Here is a 24,314-nt window from a genome sequence, read left to right as displayed (position 1 = left end):
AAAGACGCACAAGATTTCTACTGTCTTTTTGATGCCAATTTATTTTAACATCACAGTTCATCAAAAATGACAGTGATGTATGGCAAATCCAAGGGGTCTTCATGGCATTGCCATTGGAAGTCCCCAAGCTGGAGCACCATGTAAGAAATACAGCAAACAGGTTGCTGCCAGTAGCTTCATCAAGCATCCCACGGGGGCTCTGTCTTGGCTCTTGTCTTCATCTAGAAGAGTCTACCTCTAAAATAACTGTGATTATACATTTAAGGCAGATACAACTAGGGACTTTTATGTCTAATGCACTTTAAGTAAATTTTACCTTTTATTTCTTATTCATTCAAACAGTTTGAGAGTCCCTTTTTCCCATTCTTCCTACTCCCAGATTAGGTTTGCTACCTCATAAACCTGGTGTTGTCCTCCAAGACAGGATCCCAGGGAGGTTTGTTGAATACCAAAGGAGTTGCTCTGCCCAATCTTTTGCATTCTGTTGTTTTCCCCAATAGAAAGCAACCTGAAATGTAACAGTTCTATCCAAAATTTAAAAAAAATAAATAGGAAGGGAGCAGAACCATCAGAAAATACAAAGATGTTGGAATATCTTTCAGAAGAGTTAATTGTTAGGAGAAGGAGCTGCATGGTCAAGTTTTCAAAATGTGAAAACAATTTGAAATATAACAAGCTCCTATAGCAAGTAAATTATTTACTTATTTAGCAATTTACTTCTTTTACAGTGCATGCATCTCCATTTTAAATGTCACTTTGCTTACACCAACACTATTCTAGCAAACGGTCAATATTTCAGGAAACATCAGCTGGCATGCAAATTTTACTGGTGTACCTCTACTACATATGAAATTCATTACAATGCAAACAAGCCAGAAGAATATAGGAATAAAGAAGAATTTGGGGAAAGGCATACTTTTTATGTATTAATAGTGAATTTCTTATGTTCTAAATTTTACCGAAGTTCAATTCTCATGAGTTTCACTTCTTATTAAACAAAATAACTATTCTATATAGTCTTTTCCCATTAATGCTTAGAGCTAATGTTCCTTAGTGTAATATTTGGTTTCTTTTTTTATCCATGATTAATACAGAACAAATTAGGCAATGGTTCCATACGTCTTGTTAATTGTTTAGGATATTTTTCTTAATATCATTGGAGAAGGCTCACTTTGTTCATTAAATTGTAATGACTCTCTATTTATGTAGTCATCCAGAAATCATTATTAAAGTTATAATATTTGCTCAAAATTGCCCAATATGTGAGTTTGGAAAATAATTCTAAAAGAGGCTTGTAGTAGAATGAATTTCTATTCTAAGAAGGAGACAGAATTAAATTAAAATTATTAAGTGCTAGCACTTAAATAAAACTGATGCCCCTGCTAGGCATGAAAGAAAATACTCTGTTTTCAGTAACAAGAATTCAAACCTTGCTATTGTTTCCTGAAAACTAAAAAAAATTTAAAAATAAATAAAAGCCAAAAAGTAACCCAAGGAAACAATTACCAAAAAAACCCACAAAACCACAAAACCACAAAAAACTAAATTAAAAAAAAAATCCCATCATGCTATAGTTGCCTTTTTATTGTAATCAAAAATATGGACATGGAAATTATTTTTGATTTTTGAGGTGCTCAATTTACACAAATTAAAACTCCTGATTTTCATGCAGTTTAGCCTGTGGGCTAATTAATTACTACTTAGGAAACTGGAAATGAAAACCCTATATAAACACCATTATTATTTTGCAACATACTTTGGTTCTTATCTTTGACTCAGGTTTGAAGTGGGGCAGTAATTGCAACTTGCTTACCACCTCTTTCAGAATAAGTTTAGAGACTGTGATTTTATCATTTTTTGAAGAATAGGATTCTGATATGACCTTACAGTTGAAAAGGATAAAATTTGAGAAGTTCTATGAGAAATGCTGTCTAGATTACAGATCCCAATGATACATAGAACTCTACATAAATTGTAAATTCCCTTCTCCTTACTGTTGAAGTATATAATCCAAAATATAGACATTAATGGCCTCAGTGCTAGTCTGGGAAGTTTATTCATAAACTGCTGATTTGTACAACACAAAAGATCACATTTTCTGTGGTAGAGCTAACAGATGGCTTAGAATTATTCTAGCTAAAAGCCATTCTAAGAAGGTAATGCTGTAAAATCCTTGCCAACCATTAGCAATCACTTGCAGGTTCCTAGCTCTCTGCTCAGCCATTTAACGTCAGCCTGTTATGACTTATCTTGCCATTCAGGTGAGAAATACAGAACAGCATCTCTCTGCTTGCTATCTATGTTTTGCTGAAATATTCCATAAGTTATTTAAATATTTACTACAAGCTTTCTTTCAAAATAGAATGTTTCCTAATCAAATAGCATATGGTAAAAGCTCATTTTATCTTGACATCTCATGCAAAAGATTTCACCTGCAATATGGCACTGAGTATATACATTACCAATTTCTTTTTCCGCTCTTTAAAAATTAATATATGTTTTTGTGAACACAGGTATAATGGCACTCTAGTTTTTCAGGAGAATAAGAGTGTTCCTGGGTTGTTGATTGCCTTCTACTTTGGCTGCATTTCTGACTGCAAGATTGTTTCACACAGGCTGCCCTTCAGTTTGAAGATCTATACTAATTTAATTTTTCTTTTTTGATCTTACAGAAGCTTTTGCTTCTCAGCCTTGTTTCTAAAACATGTATCCAAACTGTGTTGCTGCTGCTTCTGTTAGACTGGACCCTAATACTTTCTTATTTGTTTTAGAAATTATTTTGAAAGTTCCTTGCTCTCAGAAGAATGCTCAACACTGGAGTATTGATACCTGCAGGGATTTTGGCAAAATCCATTGTTATTTCTGCTTCAAATTTTTCTAATTTCTCTTGAAGTTTTTCTATATATTTTCTGTTCAACTTGGCTACTGCATCCTGATTTAATATCACATATCACTGAGTCATTCATAATTTTATTAACTTTCAAGGTCTGAACCAGGCTGTAATAAAAATTAATAAAATAAAATAAAATAAAATAAAATAAAATAAAATAAAATAAAATAAAATAAAATAAAATACCCAAAATCCTGACTTGTGGCATTAGTACTGCAAGAACTCACCACTCCTTCCCAGAAGCAAAAAAAACACCAAACCAAAAAAAAAACAAAAAATGAAATCGCTTGATTTTTTCATAATTTTTGAGGGAAAGATGCAAATTGTTCAGTAATTCAAAAATTCACAATAAACATGTGAAAAGGCACTAGACTAAAAAGAAAGGAGTCTCATTCGAGAAGGCCAGAGTGCAACTTCTCCTGATTTACATTCACACGATACAAATGAGTATAATCCTTTTCATGTGTCAGACACAATTTATGCATTAAGATCACAATTTTGCCACCATCTTTTGTCACAAACCTACTAATTCCAATTCCAAATACACTCTTCTCTTCAACTGCTGTGTTTCCTCTCTAACTTTCTCTTCAAAGTCATTGCATCCTCTTCATCAGTGCTTTTCCTAACTTGCTTTTCAATAGGTTGTCTTCAGTGTCCTCCTCAAAAGTCCTTGAAGACAGTTTCTTTGATAGTTAATGTAAGCTTTTCTTTCCAGTGTTCTGAGACTGTGAATAATTCCCTTATTTTGTGTAAGCTTTCATGCTGCAGAAAATTTATAGACTTAGTTCTGAACTTAGTGAGTCTTTTATTTTGAAGAATTTGAAAATATGGCTTTTGGCATTCTTCTGTCATATTATCCAGTAACTGCATCTGAGCCCAGCCGATATAAGCCAAATTTAAGCTGATGTATTTCTAGCAGTATTTTCAAGCCAGTTTTCTTTTTCCTGTCATTTTGACAACATGCCACAAGCCTTTTTTATACCACACCAGATCATGTGTGCAAGAACCCAAAAAAACCCAGTCACTAAATTAAGTAAAAGGAATGGAAATTTATGACAATGTTTAATTCGCCAGAACTTACTTACCAGTGTAATTGGGAAAAAGCAAAACCAAAAGGTATTTTGGGCACAAGGAGAACTACTGATGCTTAACTCAAATGCCAGAAACCATGCTATTAATTATCATGTAGACAGAACGGAATCCTCAGTCACTTTATGAATACACAGCTTTTTACTTCAGCATTTTTCTGCTATGTGAAAAATACTGGCCAACTATATAATTTTTGTGGTTTCACACAATTAAAGCCATAGCAAGCTATTGGGTTATCTAAACTAATACCTTGTGTCTCAGTTTCTTACACTCGATCGAGTTCCATCTGCCCTCAGCCTAAAAATTTCTGGTTAACTGAAGGGCAGCTTTGAAAAGTAAGATATCCAAATATAAGATATCTGAAAGCAGCAACTGGCAGAAAGTCATAATTGCTCATAGAAAGCTGTGGCTTATTCTACTCCTAAGGTACCTGCCTGAAGTTTACAACTGCTCTGGAAACTGCTTAAATATTTCTGTGCTAGAATAAAAGACTTTAGTCCCTGAGTAATTTCTGCCTTTTGTAGAACTTGTTTGTGGTAATCTAACCAGCTTTTCAGTATTTCACCCAGAAGTCAAATAGAAAGAACATTTATAACACTTCTGTTAATGGCATTTGAGAATTGGAGAAGTTTACAAAGTATTTTTATGGCACTTTTAATCTTCCTTCTCTTAATTTCTGGCATCTTTTTAAGAAATATATAATTTCAAACTCTGTGTGATATATCAGCAATGATCTAATTTTCAGGTGCAAGTAAAATGGTCACCCCACATCTAAGCTATATTCACTGTGTAACCAAATATCATATCAATTACGCTTTCTTGCTGAGATGTCCCCTCAGACAGCTGAAGTTGTTCATCCACTACAGCACTGAGATTCCTTCTAGAGCTGCTGCTTCCTACACCATGGTCCCCAAACTCTACCTTGCACTCTTTTTTGTCTGTATTATAGCTTTGCATTTTTTGCAATGACTAACCTTGCTAATTGATCCAGGCATTTCATTATTTTTACTCTGCTACTGCCATCTGGAGAACTGCTAGGCAGTAAATTTATGTTTCCTTCTCAGTCTTGGGTAGAACTTTTGAATGCTGTAAAGGCACACTGTCAGTCTGAGCTGCTCCCTTAGTGATGGTTGCTTTTTGTGACCAGTCAATCTATTTACCTATATTAATATTGAAGAAATTCTACAGGTCACTAAATCAAACATCTCAAAATATTTCAGTCTTATTATATCTGTATAGAAGTATCAGCCAAAGCCGCAATCTTGTCCCAAGAATGGAATCAAACCCACCCTTTGTTTTCATGCAGCCTTGCTACCTGTAAATCTGTAACATAAAGCTGGAATGGTCTTTGACTATCTACATATTTTTATTCCTTCCTCTAGGTATTGGCAGTTGAGCATCTGGAATTTTCCATGTTTACCACAATGCTGTTTCCCTGCTATTCGAGAACATAATAAATGTTATTGTAATTCAGTCAGAACTCTTTACAGATAAAAATTCACAGAGTTTTCAGTGCAAGTTAACTAAGCCATAAGTTTTAAAACGTCCATTCCAAGCTGAACTTTCACAGTTTTTGAGTTCAACAGTAGACAGGAGGTATTGTCTCCTGATCCTTGAGTGTATTGGCACATCATCTCACTTTTTCTTCAGTTGGGGGAAATAAATTACTGGAAATTACTATACTTTTCTGCTTTGTCACTGACAATTTTTCTACCTCTAAGGGTTCATGCGAAAACAATGCAAAGAAAATTGAGATAAAATACAAAGGAAAACCAATAATTTCTATCTTCAAATAATTCTTGGTTCTATTGTGCTATGTTGTGTAAAATATATATTTAGAACTTTTAAGTTACACTGGTTAAATGTTCATTTTGGCAGTGCTTTTTATTTTTAATCTTTATTTCTAGTTCAATATTTCAATAATATCTTCCTGTTTTGTCTTTTAGATTCCTGTTGCTGTGACACAGATAAGTTCAACCAACCACCCAGTGAAAGTGGGACTTTCAGATGCATTTGTGGTCGTGCACAGGATCCAGCAAATTCCCAGTATGTAGAATTGTAGTGGTGCTAATGGTTTGGAGGCTGAGAAATTAGTATAAGCTGATTCCATCAAGCTTGTGATTAGCTGCACAACAAATCACTTAGCTAATTTCAGCTTGTTAATTCAAGTGTAATTTTATTTGCTTGATAATTCCCAATATGGCTTTTCCCGTCATTGTTTCTTTTGAGCTGACAAATTAAGTAAATAAAATTAAATGGCCAGTCAAATAATGTCAAGTTCAACTCTCAACTGGCTCAATTTGGTTTTCCATAAGATTCTTTATCTGGAACATGCTTTCATATCCATAGTAAAGAAGAAGCAATCTGTTCAGAAAAAAAGTCTGTATCCAAAAATATCCAAGCTGGAAACTCTTGACACCTTATTCTGTATTTCAAATTCATGTACACATTTTAGTGACAGGAAAAAAGAGGAGATGTAGTTATTAAATAACATCTTGAGCTCACATATTCATGGCAACAGTATTGCAGGTGGAATTTAGTCTTGTCTGGCTTCAGTTATACTTTGCATGGCTTCACTGAAAACAAATAGTAGGAAATAAGTGCGACTTCTTGATGCTCTAATGTAGTGTGTACAGAACCCTTTGAGGCTGTTTAGCCATTAGAGAATATGCTCACTTTTCAAGTCTACTAGGTTTGCTTCTATGTTTAGAGAAAATTTACTAAGATCAGTTTTCGATGTAGCCCTAATTGCAGGGCACAGATGGAAGGAGCTGTGCTTGAACCAGGCTCCTAGGGCTGACTCCAGGCACATTCTCCTAAAGTGAGCTCTGGCAGACCTGTGGTGCTCACAGGGACCGACCTGATCCAGCCCAGCTTTCAGACAGACAGCAAATGGGGCCGACACTGAAAAATCCAGTGCTATTGACCTCTCAGCTCATCCTATCTCCTCATCACATATAAACAGTCTTTAGCACCAGGGAGCATCAATCCCATTTCTTGCATGTCCTGTCTTGGGGAATATGGAAAATTTCAGTACTATTTGTGACTGGTGAGCTCAGAGTAGTGTGAAGCACGTAGCATGCCATGATTTCACGTGAGACAAGAAATTTCTTTCTGAAGTATGATAGGTAGCTGTGCCTATGTTTGCATGGATTGGTTTTGAGTGTTTAAGAGCAAATGAAACTAGGAAACAAATTTCAGTAATTTGAGTGATATTTGCAAGTAAATCATCTGAATATTTTTGAATCTTTAGTTTCTAAATATGGATTCAGGAAGAAATTAGGTTAATTGACTATGCAAACAGTTTATGAGACTAGTCACAAAGAAATTCTATCCAAGAGATGCAACAGGATGATATTTTTTGACAACAGGCCTCCATAACAAAACAACACTAAAGCACTTGTATTAGATTTACGTATTTTGTATGGAAAATATATAGTAGATGTGAGTCTTTATTCAAGTCTGAATGTTTCTTTTTGCAGAAATATTTCAGACAAGCACTTGTTTTACTACCAGTAAATACTATTGGTTTTGCTGAATGCAGAATGACTTACTAGGCTTCTGGTTTCAGCATATCTATATTTTTTTTTCCACATGACACTTTCTGCTAACAGAAGTGAGACTATAATGTGGATAAGGAGTACAAAATGTGCCACTGCTACAGCAGTTTTGAGAGCATTATTAATGTATTGCTGTTTACAATGCATTGCTCTTGCCCCTAACTACCAGTTCTGTGGATGGTGGTAATTCATGATTATTTTTGCTAGATTGCAGCTTACACTAGAGCTAATATTAATCAAGGGAACCATCATTTCACTTTAGATTTTCCTGAAGCTGAATTGTGTGCTCAATGAAATAAGTTTATATTGATGTGTACAGACAATATAATAGCACCTTGACAGAGCTGGTAAATAATGTTGGCCCATAGAAAGCCAGTATCAGATGCTCTTAAAATATGCATGTTCTTGAATTCTTGTTTTTCAGAGGTATGAAATCAACTATGTCTCTAGTCAATTACTGAAAAAATGATATGGTAGAATTGTTATTTTACTTTATTTGTTGGCTTCTTAAGACAATGGAAGAATATAAATTGTTTCTTGTCCCAAGAGAAGGCAAAGAAGTATAACTACTAGCTCTACCTTGCCACTTTATCAAAGATTTTTCCATCAAAAGAACCCAGTCTCCCTTCATGTTCATGGCTAGTTATTAAAAAAAGAAAAAAAGCCAAAAATCTTCCCCCTCAAATAATGCAAATAAACCACCCCAAACTCTACTGCTTCTTGTTTGAGCTCTGTCAATTGTTTTTGTATATATTGTGCATTTGAAAAGGAAAGAGATACTAAGAACAACACAACCCTGTTTGAGTAAATATATCCCCTCAATTTTAAAAAATGCTGAAAATCTTTGGTGCCTTTTGTATGCTCAGTATTCTAAAATGTCAATATAATGGACGTAGTTTATTAATGTAATTTTGGAAGATTTAAAGCTTATCTATTTATCAGATTTTTTTCAGATATACTGTCCAAAAGGTTGGTAATAACTTTTTTAATACTTCTGAAAGATGAGTTCAAAAGCCAGGCGAACCTATTTCATTCTGGGAAGAGAAAACATGCTTTTTGATCAGCCATTTCATTTTAAAAGTGCATTTTAATGAGTTCTGAAAAGTCTTGAAGAGCCAAGGGCTAAAAGGAAATATTTTTCTGAACTTTTTTAGAAGGAGGAACTTGAGAATATTATACCTATTTTTATTAATATACTTCTTCATAGAAAGACTTTGCAGTAATACCCCTTTTATCTGCCCCTAAAAGCACACAGGCACATCCACTTGTTCATCTTATCTTTTAAGAGTTAGAACATGGAGATAGGAGATTTTTGGCAAGTGGCTTTATATCTGTTTGGGTTTTTGTTGTGTTTTTTTTTTTTTTTTTAATAATTATTTCCTTGATCTGCTACTACCTCTTGCTTATAGACCATGTCTTTATATTCCACTTATAATTATATTATTGCAGATTAGCAACTATTTTATATCTAGATATAGATATACCTGTATATACTCTAGAGGTGTTTAGTTAAGGGAAGTAAATTTCTGTTTGACACCAAGGTTAACCTGATAATTCTGAGATTTTTATGGCAAAGTGGCAAACTAGGTCCTTTGATTAATTTCAGAGGAAAAGTTTCAGCTCTTTCCAGGTAATTCAAATGAAGTTCCAGGCTCTGGAACTCTGGTTCTGATATGTAAGTAAGAGTGACCATCCTGATTTCTTCTTCTTCAGACATGTTGAACACTTGCACACCAACTATTTTTCCTCTTGTAACAAACACAGTGAGAGTTTCATGGATGTCTTCCAGCTAGAAACATGATTGGTGATGACAAAGCTGGGAGCTTTACATTTTCCTCCAGCAAGACTTTTTTAAACATCTTCACTACTTCAGGACCTTTGTTCCTTGCTCACCTTCTCCAAACAGCTCCCCTTCATTTCTTGTTTATTTCTCTGCCATCCTTGTTATTCTGTTCTTGGTCCTTCTTTCACTTGCCTGTGGTGTCCTTTGCTCTCCCTTCTGCAGACTCCCAAGAGCTCTCTTTACCTTAATGACCATCTTTCTTTCCCTCTGTTTTTCCTCTCATTCAGGGTTAGTATGTTGCTCTCCCTTGTTTCAGAGCTCTTCCCTATTGTATTTCAATTAGCTTTTTGTTGTGCAAGAAGAAGAAATGAAAAAGCATTTCCTGCAACCCACTTTTGTATTTTAGCAATGAAAACCCCACCAGAGAGCCATCCCATATTGTGTTTGTTTTCCACAAAACCATGAAATACACTGGGAAATGAGACAGTGCCAGATTCAGGGGATCTACACAAGTGAATTTCAGTCTTGCACAAAGAGAAAATGGGTAGTAGGTCTGTCTCCACAATGAGACATACTTCTCTGTGATTTTGGCATCTACTGTATTAGATGCAGCTCTTTTAGGAAATCCATGCCTTGACAACTTAACATTTAATCACACTGAAATTATTCAACAACACTGTGTGCAGAAATGAAATTGTAGCTGAGCTGTGTGTTAGTAATATTCCAGTTTCAGTGCAATTAGTGTCACTCAATATGTAGTGTAACTCAAGCATATAATTGAGTGACAATTCTGCATGTTGTAAATGTTTGCTCAGGATAACTCACCACTTTGTTTACAGCAGTGAAGCCCCTAAAAGAACCTTAGGATTACCTTCCTGAAGGGTAAAACACCACTGGCCATTTATGCTCTGATATCTATTATATAAAGGTGCAGCACCACTTGGGAAATCAAGTCTGATTTCCTGCTGCTTTACTGGCAGTGTTATCATTTACCTCTGTGCAAAATGGGCCCTAAAGTTATCACTCTAAAATCATAGTATTTATTCTCCTTTTCACTAGTGTAACTAATCCCACAGAGCCAGCTGCTCCTGCCATGAATGTTTGTCTGCTGGTCCAGAAAGGTTTATCCAGGTAGCTGGATTCCTTGCACTAGATATCTGATTCAGGAGCATGCTGTTGATCTTTTGTAGCATGACAATACTGCCAGGACTGGTACAAGTTGGTCAAAATTTAAAATGTTCTCATAACTGGCCACAGACAGATCTCAGAGTGAAGCGGTTTGATGCATGGTGGGATTAGGAAATAAAGCAAGTTTTTCACACCTAGATCCTGTACTAGGAGTTTTTAGCTGGCAACCGGTATTGGGGAAAACCTGGAAGGACATGGAGAGTTTCAAAGTAAATCATCTGTGGTAGGTGCAGAGCATTGCGGCAGAACATCTCTTAGTGCATTGTTCATAAAGATGTTTTCAGAGCCTACTTCAATGGTTTGCTTGACAGATTTGAGGTGCAGCTCCGAGGTTTAAAAGGATATTTTCAGTAATTTTTGTGAGAATGATAAAATTAATACAATTAGGGAATCTGAATTTTTATCTAGATTTAGATGTGTGTTATATTCAGAGGAGCAATTGTGGAGGGGTTTGGATTGCAGGCATTGGTTTTTAGTCCCAGTGTCAGTGCCTCAAGAATTAATTAGTAAATATTGATAAGTTTAGCAATATAAAGCTGTTAAAGAACAGACACTTTGACATCCTAATTCCTTTACCTTTTGTGGTGACAGCAATCAGATATACCAGGCTGACAGGTTTCATTCAGCCAGTGATGTCAAACAATGTCTCTGTCAAGCAAAGTCAGTGGCTGTATAACACAGCAGCTGTGCCCCTCCCTTCTCTATGCCTTATATTTTCCACAGATTGCTTGCAGCTTGTTGGATATGTTTCATAAATTGTTTACTTCAAATTGACTTCTGCATAATCAAATGAACCCTCTTACCATTTGTGTTTTCTCTATCAGCAAGACTTAAAAGTGAAAGTACAGCTGTATGAATATATATGGTCTTGTTCAGCAGTTATTTCTGGGTATATGGCCAATCCAAATTCCCTTGAAATCTGTCACTGGAAAAAGTCTTTATTTGTTTGAACATATAATTTCAAAACTCAGAATGACTTCTCCAGTATTTTCACATATCACTGTATTGCAGTTTTTAGCTGAGGAATGGTGTATGAGGAAAAGCCGTGATTATGTAATGGAAAAGATACAGAGAGATTATGCATCTGTCAGCCACATATTTAGAATAGTTTGTTATGAACTACTGACCCTTCAGACATGTTAAGAAATCATTGGTGCTCTCCTGGCACTGCTCCCTCCCCAGAGTACTCTCCCTATTGAGTACCTTTAGTCAACTCTTGCAGTTCTGTTTCAAAGAATACTTATATATAGAATTATTAAATTTAATACTACTGTGATAAAACTACATAGAATTATTTTGTCACAGCAGAGTCTTGCACATCTATAATTTACTGATTTGTTGCTTAATCCCTTGAAAGAATTCTTTCAAATGGCCTTCTGACCCCCATGTTATCTCTCTCAGTCAATGAGGAATGTGTTCTTACCTCAAGTAGCTGGTGTTTTCAGGTTTTTCTGCTGGGACTGTACCTTTGGCCTGTGCTCAAAGATAGCACAAGTACATGCCATGAAAACAAACCAAAAAACAATCTGAACCATCTGTGAATTAAACTAAGTGTAAAAAAATATAGTCAGTTATTAAAAAATATGTTAAACTTTATAGCATTTAGTAAAAAGTGTGTTTGAGAAACCCAGACTTGTAGAAATGTAAAATATTTTCATGACTAGGAAAAGAACATACACATATTTACTGAAATTCAGAACCAGAAATGGTACTTCAAAAGCATAAAAAAGTCCTTTTCCTTTCTTCTTTTCCCTGCTAGACCTGATGTAACATTTCTTTATAGCAAAATACCTGCACATGATGCTTGAATATTGATCTGTTACTGCATCAAATTATTTCACTAGTTCTTGTCATGTTAAGGTCTGCACTGAGGCATACATGAACTCATAAGCTCTTTGTGATTCTGCACTAGTTCTTTTTTGTTAAAGAGCTAAATAGACAGCATAAGACAAAGAACAAATTCCACCTGAGGGAAATGTAATGTCTGTGCTGGGCTGAAGCAGGAGTGTGTGAAGAGGTCAGGGGGAAAGCGTAAGGGAAGAGTATTCACTTTCCTGTTTATCTTGTTGGGTTTAGGGGTTTTTTAACCAATTTTGATAATGAAAACCAGCTCACAATTCAAAATAGGGAGAGAAAAGTGGATTTTGAAGATCTAAGCATGGTATGTTTAAGTCATACTTTCAAAATAATCAAGCCCTTCATGTTTTTCTAGCCTGGTCAGGCAGATAAATTTGAATGCTCACAATTCCAACCACCTGTCTGCAAGAATATACAAATATGTTAGAAGGTGACTATGCAAATACCTCTCTGTGCTTAGTTTCTTAGATTAGATAGATGCCTTATATGCAAACTTACCACCTGTGGTTGACACAGTCATCTTTGTGAAGAAAAAGATCAAATTTGAGTCTCTCAGGCAATGGGATTTAATGCAATAAACAGTCATGCTGAAATATGCATGATTAGAATTTTTTTTAATACAACATGCTTAATTCTCTTAAAAATAGTGTTTTTCAGAAATTTCATGCACTGGGTGAGGTAAAAGTATCTATGCCCTGAATCTCCGATTCTTACTGAGTCTTTGGAAAGCCAGAAGCTCCTTATTTCTTGTAAGCCCTGCGAGGAACCTGTAAGGAGAGATTCAGCATTAACAGGATTATAGTGTACTAGTCTGTACCAGTACAAATGAGATGCAGTTCAAATAAAGTGTTGACACCCAGCATTTTAATTTATGTATTCACATTCACTTGCCTTTTTTTTTTTTTTTTTTTTTTTTTTTGACAGAATGTTAAAGATTTCTGTGGAAACAAATTAAATTACAGCCTTCAGCATTGGCAGGAGCTCATTTTAAAGGCATTTTACAATCACTTTGATTGGGCTTTGGGGAGACTGACCATCCTGTGAGCATAAACCTCTTGCAGCTGGCAAGAGATTGTCCCCATCCCCACAGAAAATTAGTTTGGTCTTGAAAACATTTTCTCTCCAGTAGATCTGAAGGACAGACTTAAGGCATTTATTGGGGTAAACTTTGGCACGTGCCCATATCTGTTTTTTAGCTAGTCAGAATGACTTTGTAGGTAGCACATAAAACTAGCTCAATATAGGTTCATTTCATACTGAAAGAGAATTCTGCTACCAGGAGGGGTGAACTCCTAGCAAAGCTTCAAATAAATTGCAAGAAGTGGTTGGCAATGGTGCTAATTTGGAGCTAAATAGAAATATTACTATCTGAAAGTGAGATACTGCCTACTTGTCCCTGAGATGAGGTAAGAGAAGGCAGAGAAGCTGCTTCCTCAAGCAATAAGGTGTGCTCTAATCCATATGGGGCTGGCAGCATAGAAGACATCCAAAGTCTGAGTTTGTGACTGTCAACAAGTTCCTTTTCTTCTGTTACATGTAGACTAAGACTGGTCATTGGCATGGATAATCTGTTAGTCCTTTATATGTAACCTTTAATTCCTCTCTGGAATGACTGCAGAGGGTCAGTGATTGTGTTTAGCTCTGATTTCAGTTAGTTTATCAGACCTTCAAGAAGAACATAAATATTAAACCACCACCCCAGAAAGCTGTCATTTTTATGACAGATTGGTATTAGAGGTTGTTCTTTTGATTTTCAAATATACAAGCTTGCCAGTCTATATTTCAACTGTATATATAGAATCTGGAATTTTCAGAACACATTACAGGATATTGTTCTGACAAGTAGTGTGTGATTTTTTAATGTTTATCTTGTGCTTGGGTCTTATATTTGCTTGTGAGTTCAAAGCCCTTCAGAACAGTACATTGACTATATTGAATTTCTGCTTTGAGAAACAGGTGCAGTCAGCCTGTGTAAAGATTATGCACAATGGCTGTTTAGGAAGATTGTCTTCTCTAATATGCTACAATATGAAAATATATTCTAGTACACTTAGATGTGAGCCATCTTGTAGCTAACATTTTTGATTAAGCAATTAAATAAGTTTTGTTTGCACATTTTGGCAAGAACTGACAAAGTGAGTATATAAAGCATTTCTCTCAAATCTATAAGGTGAGAAAAATGTCTTAGGAAAGCAAGGGTGTATTTGAAATACACCCTAAAATGTCTGACGGTATACCCTCTAGAATTTCTGCCCAGATCATTGACTAAGATGCTTGAGAGCACACTCAGCATTTTCATAATTCTTTTCCAGGAGAAATTCCTTTTCTGTCAGTTCTGAGGGTTTCTCCACTGAAAAATTCTCTACCTATCTTTACTTGTTATTTTGTGATATTCAAAGTTAAAAATATATTCTTGAGAAAAATAGTTGCCATATGTGTATCAAAGGAACAGTGTGCATTTAGTACATCCACTATTTTTCACAATCTAAAGACTGCAAAATTAGAAAATATGATTTATTTTTTCTTTCCTGTCAGATGTCCGCAGAAGAACAATTTATGAATACCACAGGGTGGAGCTACAGATGTCAAAGATTACCAATCTCTCAGCTGTTGAAATGATACCACTTCCAAGTAAGTAAAACATTACATAAGCAGGAGCCAGATCTAGAAATCATCCATCTCCCTCTCCCTCCCAGCAACACATATACAGTTTCAAATATTTTGTTTTATCTGTGGACTTGGAATCACAAACAGATTCATTTATCCTCTCCTAGATTCCCGAATGGATGATGCATTATCCAGTCCATTCTCGTGTGTCTCGAGTTAGTTTATAGGTACATAGCTCCCAGTAGGTTTTGCATGAAATTTGTGCCAAATTATTTTTTCAGAAGAATGATTATATTGCCTTTAAATACATTTCCTCAAGAAAAAAGAAAGAACAGTTTTCATGCTTGCAGTGCAAACATGAATTCTTCTGTGTACTGTGCATCACATCACGAAGGCATATCCCCAAACAAATGGCTCCAAGTATTTTGCAGTTCATCAGGCTTCTTTTTCAAAGGTAAAACTACATTGCTTAGAAATCTTGGGGTTTAAAATGCCAGCTGTACTATTGTAAAAATAGTAGAAACATCTATTTTTCCTTTTCTTAAATTCAGGTTTAGTTCTTGCACGTTTATATGTCAGTCTAATTATCTGCTTATGTCTGAGTGTTAGCAGCACCAAAGAACAGCCAGAGAAGAAAGAGATTTAAGGAAATACTTAATATTGAGCAAAAAGATAAAAATTTAGGAACAAAGCTGAATGAACAGGTGTGGAAGTAGGAATGCATTTACAAATGGAATACAAATGGAATACCACAGATGAAATGTACTTTTGTGTACACAATTGTGCAAAGCATTATAACAGGCTGGGTTCAGGGTCTTATTTTAGATATGGTTGAACCCGTTGACTTCCTAAATATGTATTATCAGAAAATATATTCTTCTTTTGTGTTTTTTATGTGAAACATATATGAGACTAAAGAAATAATTTATGTTTATCTACATCCCAGCTTGTCTCCAGTTTACCAGCTGCGGTCCCTGTGTCACTGCCCAGATTGGTTTCAACTGCAGCTGGTGCAGTAAACTCCAAAGGTAGAGAAAATAATTTCTTTCCTTTTTATGTGTGTGGATATGGAGCTGTGCTCAAAGGCTATCCAAAACCATTGCCTGCAGGTTATTCAGCATTAAAAGTTGTTACATTTGTGTTTATATATATGCATTCACATGAACATAAATCTCAAGTGTGATCACTGGCAGCTCATCGTCTCATTTCACTTCAACAATTAGGCAAGAATAGTCAAAATAATTGACTCGGGAATTAAGCCCTTGTTCTTGTTTCTTCAGTCATACTTTAAAATCCGTTTGAAGCAGAAAAAGAAGGAGATGTCATAATAAAAATCATATTTTCTCCCTACATCATTGGCTTCATCAAAAATAATTTAACCCCATGGAGATGCAAGGTGTTAATATAGCTGTAAAAACTTCCTTGTTAGCAGCAGGGAGACCAACACATCCAAACAGTCAAAGTCCTTTCCTTTTTTAACCTGTCATTACACTTGGTGGGTGCATTGGGTCTCCTCAGGCTCTCAGTGACACAAGGACCAGGACAGCCAAGTCCATGGCAGGAGTGATTCAGACTGTGGAGCAGCTGAAGCACAGCCAGCAAAATGGAAACTCTGCAACTGCAGCTTCTCAAAAAGTTTTTCCATCACCGACCTTCACTGACCATAATGATGAATTTCATGCCACTACTCTGAAACAAAATGCAGTATCATAATGGACATTCATTGTTGCTGTGCTCTTCAGCTCTAGTTATTGGGTTTAGAAATACTTTGTATGAAACTGATGTATACTGAAACAAGAAAAAGTAATTAGCATTCTAAAATAGTGCAACATTTTGACACCATGTTGAAGAACTGGTAAATAGCTGAAGAACACAGCATAGAATTAGAAATTTTGGGTCATTTTTATAATGTTTTCTTAAGCTGCAACTCCTGTAGTAAGTCACTTAAAAAGTAACTCTGTTCCCCATTTGTCTTGCAAAAACCTTTCCAGTGGAATTAGAGCTAAGACAAATCATGTAATATAAAACATAGAAAATATATTGAAGAGTAGTATTACTTCTAGAATGCTGTTCCAGACAACAGTTCTTGGTTGCTTTAGCCAAATCCTTTCTTTCAGCATTGCTTCATTCTCCTTCCATCAATAGATGCTGTAGCACTGAGTTTCTGTTTGCTTTGGTTTGAGCAGGGCCTGTTGCTTTGTGGCCAGTGTTCTCCTTTTTGTTTGGATAAACTCCCTTACATCGTAAGATCCAGACCTCTTGTACAGAGCAGGTGCAGAAACCTTCAGATCCTTTTTGTTTCCCTCTAGTTTGCAAACACCTGAGTTTCCTAAGTTCTGACATTGCTGAGAAATATGTTTTGCTCACTGAGGCACAAATTCACTGTGGAGAACTAAGTTTTATCCTTCTGCAGAAGCAGAACCAGTCATGTAGCCACACCGTGTTTCTTTCTGCTCATTTAGGAGTGTTTGTGGCTGTTCCCTCACAACTGGAAAGGTGTAATTTACTGCTGAAAAATGCACAGTCTGAACACATCGATTTCTATTAAATTAAAGTTTGAATGAAGAAAAACTAGCTTTTTTTTGCATGTGGAGATCAAAGATGAGCCTGCTGTGAGGTAGTTCTGTACTGTTTCCCAAAAACAGCTGTCTCCACTCTGCAGCATGGCTGTGCTTTTGAGAAGATGCAGCAGGTAGATTGAGTAGCTTTATTGCTATTAATTAGGCATTACTGACAGTAGTGAGACTGTCACTTCATGCAGGTTGTCTTTGGGCATTGTTTGACCACCAGCAAAAGCAGGAACTGGAGAGGATTCCTTAGAAAAAGGATGGATATTGAAAAGGAAACTAAGAATACACTTCTACATAGAAATTTCAGTAGTATTAAAAAAGTCATACCATACAATTTTTATATTTCAGAATGAGCAGTATTCATTCAGGTTTTAGAAAATGGAGAATTTTGTATAGAGTCATAAAATAGCTCAGAATGGAAAATCCAGACTTACCTCCCACTCAAACCTGGGCCAGCTGTTAGATCAGACAGGTTTCTTCAGGACTCTGTTCATCTAGGACTTGACCACAGTGGTTGTGGTCAAGTCCTAGATGTAAAATCCTTATACAGGATTTTACACCTAATCTGTTAGCTTGCTGTTTCCTCTGGAAACATGGCTTTGGTGGGTGTCTGCTTCAGGCCTCTTTGTCTTTCTTGGCCGCCCATCTCCAGTTTCTGAAATGAGCAACTTCAACTATTTCATCTCTGTGGAGAAAGAGATCTGAAATAATAAATGGTTAAATATTTTGTGAAAAGAGGCAACTTGCTTTCCAAAATGTGAAAACTGAATATTTATTTGCTTACACTGCAGATTATTGGGATGAGGAATCATTCTGTCTCATATTTGAAAATTTTCTACCAGTTTTGCATACTCTCTCTGGACTTGTAGTCTAGTGCCTCTCTTCCTTTACCTTGCACTTTCTCAGCATGACTAATCATTTTCAAGAGATAAAAAATTAAAAAATCTTATTCCATTCTCAGTGGCAATGTCTAGTTCAAAGAAGAGTGCTCAGAATCATTTGCTTCAGTACCCCATTGTGGGTTTTTTCCCCTCAAAAATAAATTTGCTCAGTTAAAACGTTCTTTTTGCATATGATTAGGAAGCATTTCCTCAACAAGAAAATCTAATAGCCTGGCTAAAAATCATAAACGATGGAAAGTTGCTAATTCCTACCTCACAGTCCTTCAGCTTTTTCTGTATGTCACTGCTCTTCACTCACCAGTCTTGTAAATCAGTGGAGACTTTTATCTCCTGTTATGATATACATTGCTCTGCTCCACTAGGATAAAGTCAGACTGAAAAACCAAGGGCAAAGAATTCCATGAAGTATTAACTTAGACATTTCAGAAGTACCTAAAGGATAAAGAAATTAATATTTACAGTCCACTTTCAAATGTGTGCTCATAGGGTTTTGTGAAGTAGGAGGAATGCTTAGGAACAATGCCTGAGTAATGCTTCTCAGTTGCAAATCTGACTGAACACACTGGTCCAAGAAATGAGGAGCCAAGACTGCCTCTCCTGTCTGTTGGCAAATCCCAGAGTGGGGAAGCCAATTAGCCTTTGTTGCAAAAGCCTGAAGAAGGCTTTGAACTGGCAGTGGTGGGTTTTCAATGTACCAATAATCTCCCAACAAACTTAGCACTCAGATTTGTGCAGAGGGAGGATTTTTGTTTGCTTCTGAGGGCACTGGTGGGTAGTGAGACTCAGATATGCCTGGAACACACACAGATGTTATTTTTGTGGTGCCACAGTAGTGCTGTGGTGCTCTAAAGTGAGATATTCTCAAGCAGACAGATTTCCATATGGGTAACAGGCCTATACATATCCATTGGGAAACACAACCTTTTTTCTCAGGTACTTATTACCCCATTTAGCCAGAGAAATGTTACTACCAGGAGCACCATCTTGCATCTAATTTCTTTCCTTGCATTAGATTTAATCCATATATTGAATCATTCACACAGCAAAGTACAGTTTTGGGGGAAAACCTCCAAAACTTTATGTAAAACCTTTAACTGCACAAAGAAAACTGACCAGTGTGACCATTGCAGAAAAACTTTACTCCCCCCTGTGGGCAATCTCTGTTGGAATGAAATTTGCTTTATCCTAAAGCAGTGGGTTGTTTCCTACCTGTAACCTCAACCCAGCTGCTGTGCAAGCTCTGCAATGCTTGGAGAGGCAGGTTCATTTTGGATGTGACTGAGGGCCAAATCCTCTATTCCTGCACTCTCTACAAGCTTAAATCACCATTAGCTCCTTCATAGGGGGTCATCAAACCGTCTGAAATCCAATATGATGTGTGTCACACGACTTTACCATGACTGAAGCAAAAGCACATCATTTTCCTTTGACTTCAGCAGATGGAGGATCCCCCTAGGAGCTAATTTCTGTTGGAACTATGTATATTTCATAACTGTTTCACGAGTAAAACTCTTCAAAGGAGATTAACTATAAATATGTAAGCTGAGATGGTATTCTAACTTTCTCCAACACAAGTATCCATGTCTATAAAATGCCTAAAACACTTTAGCATCTGTCCCACGGATGTCTCCAGTGGCTGAAACATGGATCATTTGCCCTTCATTATCTCTAACTTCCTGACATGTAAAAATTGGGAGAATTCATTAATGTTAGATTTGTTTACATCATCTTCTTATGCATCTGAAAATGTTTATATACTCTAGGCACTTGGTATAGCCTGCACATTAGAGATGTCATTTTCTAGAAAAGTTTTTGACAGTTTTAAGACCACCTTGCTGTTATTTTACAGCTTCGGTTTGTAAAACCTGCTTGCATATACTGAAATAGTGAGTTCCCTTGAAAATATTTGAAGCTGATTGTCCAATAAATAAAGATTCCCTAGATATTGATGTTTTTATTTTGATAAACTTCAGGAAAATCTCACATTTGGGCAGTGAAATGAAGCTGATATTTCAGAGCACATTCTTTCAATCTGTGCATCCTGAGACTCAGTCTGTCAATGTCTCATGCTTCACTTCCTCAATACAGGACTAAAGCACCTCCCAGTACCTGCAACATCAGTCAGGCTTGGTGTGGTACCATCTCTCCTACATTGAAGATAAGGGAACTGGAGGGCTGTAGTACTAAGGGCAGGAGCTGTGAACAGTTTAGATTATAGCTTTACTCTGCTGTCACTGTTGGAACAAATATTCAAATTTCTAATCCTCAGAAGTGTCTGCCTTATGCCAAAAGGCTAACAGCTGGATCCACAAGGATGCTTTGCTGGCTGACTCACTTGGGTTTTCAAGGGAAGTTACACAGAATAGGAGAGCTGTACTAAAAGCAACTTTTTACCAAATTCTGTACTTAAGTATCTAGGACCAAAAAATTTCTAAGGCTCCAACACTTTGTATGAGAAAAAAATCTTCAGATGAGTCTAAGCAGGGCTGAGCAGTGAAATGCCCCATGGGAGCCCCACAAAGCTTCTCTATTCAGTAAGGGTGACACTGCCTTGACAGAGAACCCCCAGAGGCACAGGACATAAGTGAACATTGATCCTCTGAAAACAAGTCAAGAAGAATGGCCCATTAGTTGTGGAGGTGTGTGAGCCTGGGCACTTCCTTGCATGTCTCCAGCTCAGACCAACTCCATTCCCCTCAGGCACTGGCTGCCTGGAGACCCAGGATTAGCTCCTGGCACTGCTCTCCAGACAGCCCTGCTGGGGACTTCCCTTGGCCTGAAAAAAGAAGTGATATTTTGCACTCTTATCCTTAAAAGTCTCTGTTTTCCAGAGTATGTTTTGAATAATGTGGTTTGAAATCATACCAGTTTATGGTATAAACCTACAAAGTGCAAACCGCCTGCTTGAAAAGTGCCCTGAAAGAGACTGTAAAAGTTCAGGACTGAGTGCAGTGATGAGGCAGGGCACTCCATGGACTTTAGGGAGTCATACTGCCCTTGTGTGTATGCACAGCTCCCAAAGCTTCTTATACTCTTAAAGCAATTCTGAGGTAAAAAAAATTGAAATAATCCCATTTGTGGTGTATTTCACTTCAATGCATAGTCCTGTGTGATAACAATAGCTCTAGTTGTTTAAATGAACAGGTTATAGCTGGGGTTTATGGAATGTGTTCTGAGCAAAATGAAAAATCAGAAATGTGTCTGGGAATAGCAGCAATAATGTGATTTAAGGCTTGATACTTCTAATCTTTTATCATGATAATCATTATTCCCATCTAAGCAAGTGCTAAAGAAACAAGTTGTTTTGCATTCCATGCTGATTAGCTGGAAAGCAGGGAAGGAAGACTTTTTAGGCACCTGCATTTTTTAAGAAAACATGTTACATTTGAAATATGAAGTGACAGTTTTCCATGGTGCCCTTATAGTAACTGAGAAAAAAGAATTCCTATTACTTGTGTTCTGAACTTCTCGATAAGTTTGAAATGTCTTGTTTGTTCTTCTTCCTTTAGAAGGAAATTGGAAATATGTTTAGTTAATTTTCAAATGTGAGTTCATGTCTGGAAATTTTTAGTATCAGATAGAAGAAAAGGATAATGTTTTTTGTTTGCTGATATGTATATCCCAATTGGCAAGACCTGATCTCATTTTAAAAAGTGGTGACTCAAACATTATAGTATTTATAAGTAACATTTTTATGTCACCTAAAATATTTATCAGCTGAGCAAAACACCTTCCCTACAGAATTTATAAAACCATAAACATAATTACTATGCTATCTGACTAGAGAAGCCTCTGGATTTATGAAAGCAAATAATTAAATCCAAATAAGAAACACATAGCTTATTGTTTGATATCTACATTTTCCTCAGCTTTTACACCACAACAAGGGTTGCAGATTCCACTAAAGAGCAGGGGAATGCAAACCAACCCATCCCTCAGCTTGGTGTCATCTGCAAACCTGCTGAGCGTGCCCTCGGTCCCATTGTCTGTGCCATTGAGGAAGACATTAAGCAGCACTGGTCCCAGCACAGACCCCTGAGGAATCTCTTTACACCAATCTCTGCTGTGACATTGATCCTTTGGCCACTACTTTATAGATGCAAACATCTCACCAGTTCCTCACGCACTACACCATCCAAACACCAAATCTGAATGTCTCCAGTTTAGAGAGGAGTGTTGTGAGGAACTGTGCCAGAGGCCTTACAGAATTCCAGATAGGCGACATCCACTGAGCTTCCCTTCTCCACTGATGTTAGCACTCCATCATAAAGGTTGGTTCAAAGTGCTCACTTTTAAATACTTCCTTTTTTTAACTACTTGAAGTTTTAAGGGTTGTGGGTTTAGTTTTGGTTTTGGATTTTTTGGTTGCTTTAGGAATATTTCATAGTTCAGTTGCAAATTAAAAGATGGGAGGAGGACTGGCTGGTTTATACTCAGGCTTTTTTTATCCAAACACTATTTAACTGACAGCAGTGTGCTGTTATTATTAAATTGGTTGCAGTACCCTAGCTACTGAAATACAAACACAAAAAAAAAGGCATTTCTATGGATTAAGTAAACCACCAGAGGGAGCATATATAATCCAATCAATGTAATAGTTTCATATACAAATTACAAGGAAAATCTCCTTTTAGTTACTTTTGAAGGGCTAGAGGTTTAATACATAGTGTGTTCTGTTAAATATATTTCATTCTACCAATGTGTGTGACTTCAAGAATTTGCTGATCATACCCCTGCTTCACACAAAGCAAAAGAAATGTGCCCAGATTCTGTATGTTTGTATGATGCCACTACAGCTGGAGGGGTTTTCTGTGAAAATATAGCTCAGTCCTAACACACAGGTCTTAACAATCAGATTGTTGAATTAGGTCACATTTACTCTAAGATAAATGAAAAGTAATGGAAGTAATGGTTTTCTAACTTGCATACAGTTTCTTTTCCAATTATGAAGCAACATATAGCAGAGAATCAGAAAGTATGGCTCTTTTTCAGAGTTTGCTCTAAAATGCAGCATATTTTTCTTTTATTTCAAAAGCTGTATTGAGAGAGCAATTGATCTTTCTATTCAAGTGCAACAAATGTATCAAGAATGAATGTGTAAATTTGTCAGCCCTGATGCATTACTGATACGAGCAATACAATAAGTAGATCTGTACTTTCTTGAGCAGAAAATTGCTCCACACCCAACTTCTTCAAATATTTTCCAAGGTCTTGCTTTTAATTTGACAAGCTAATTTGCCCTCATGCACTGCAAGAAACTGTTAGGAAATTAGCATTCAATAATTAAGAATTTTGTATGCATGGTAAGCCTGATGGGACTAAAGCAAAAAAAGACAGTGGCACAAAAGTGTTTAATGAACAAAGCATTTTCTCAAACCAGAATGAGCTCAGTGATGGTATTGTTTGATGAAAAAAGCCTCACAAGATTATAGTAATAGATATTCTCAAGTGGGATGACAGTTCTGTAAGAAGAGAGCATTAACCTCAGTGACTCTGTAGGTACACTTAAAAGTAATGGTAAATAGTAATGGTACACTTTAAAAATTGTAATAATGGTACATATCAGTAAAATGTACATAACAGTACATTGGAAAGTACTGTTAAGGAATGTAGATGATCCTGAGCTCACAAAATGTTTTTGTTGAAGGTTAGCCTGCAGCCAGAGGAATTTGCAATTCACTGAGAATCTCACATGGATAAATAGCAGATTACTAGCCTTTCTACATTTTTTTGTAAATTGGTTGAATTTGATAGTAGCTGCAGTCAGTCAAATTTTGTGGAATTTCTGTAATTCCCTCCAGCACAAATTGTCTGGAATAATTCCTCTGATAATCCTAATAAACCTAAAAATCTCAGTCTCTGAGCAGA

The 24,314-nt window shown here is 36.4% G+C and overlaps 1 protein-coding gene across 1 annotated transcript in view; it reads left to right on the top strand.

Moving 5' to 3' along the window:
- PLXDC2 (plexin domain containing 2) overlaps positions 1 to 24,314 on the top strand; it is a 257,062-nt gene that overhangs the window by 185,213 nt on the left and 47,535 nt on the right. The window contains exons 7-9 of the mRNA XM_058805010.1: positions 5,926 to 6,025; positions 14,903 to 14,998; positions 15,921 to 16,002. Of these exons, the coding sequence (XP_058660993.1) occupies positions 5,926 to 6,025; positions 14,903 to 14,998; positions 15,921 to 16,002 (278 nt within the window). The remainder of the gene's footprint in view (positions 1 to 5,925; positions 6,026 to 14,902; positions 14,999 to 15,920; positions 16,003 to 24,314) is intronic.

The sequence above is a fragment of the Ammospiza caudacuta genome, chromosome 1 (genome assembly GCF_027887145.1).
Source record: "Ammospiza caudacuta isolate bAmmCau1 chromosome 1, bAmmCau1.pri, whole genome shotgun sequence".
In the NCBI taxonomy this organism is placed as follows: domain Eukaryota; kingdom Metazoa; phylum Chordata; class Aves; order Passeriformes; family Passerellidae; genus Ammospiza; species Ammospiza caudacuta.
The sequence above is the reverse complement of the archived record's forward strand: the minus strand, read 5'-3'. Positions and strand labels throughout refer to the sequence as shown.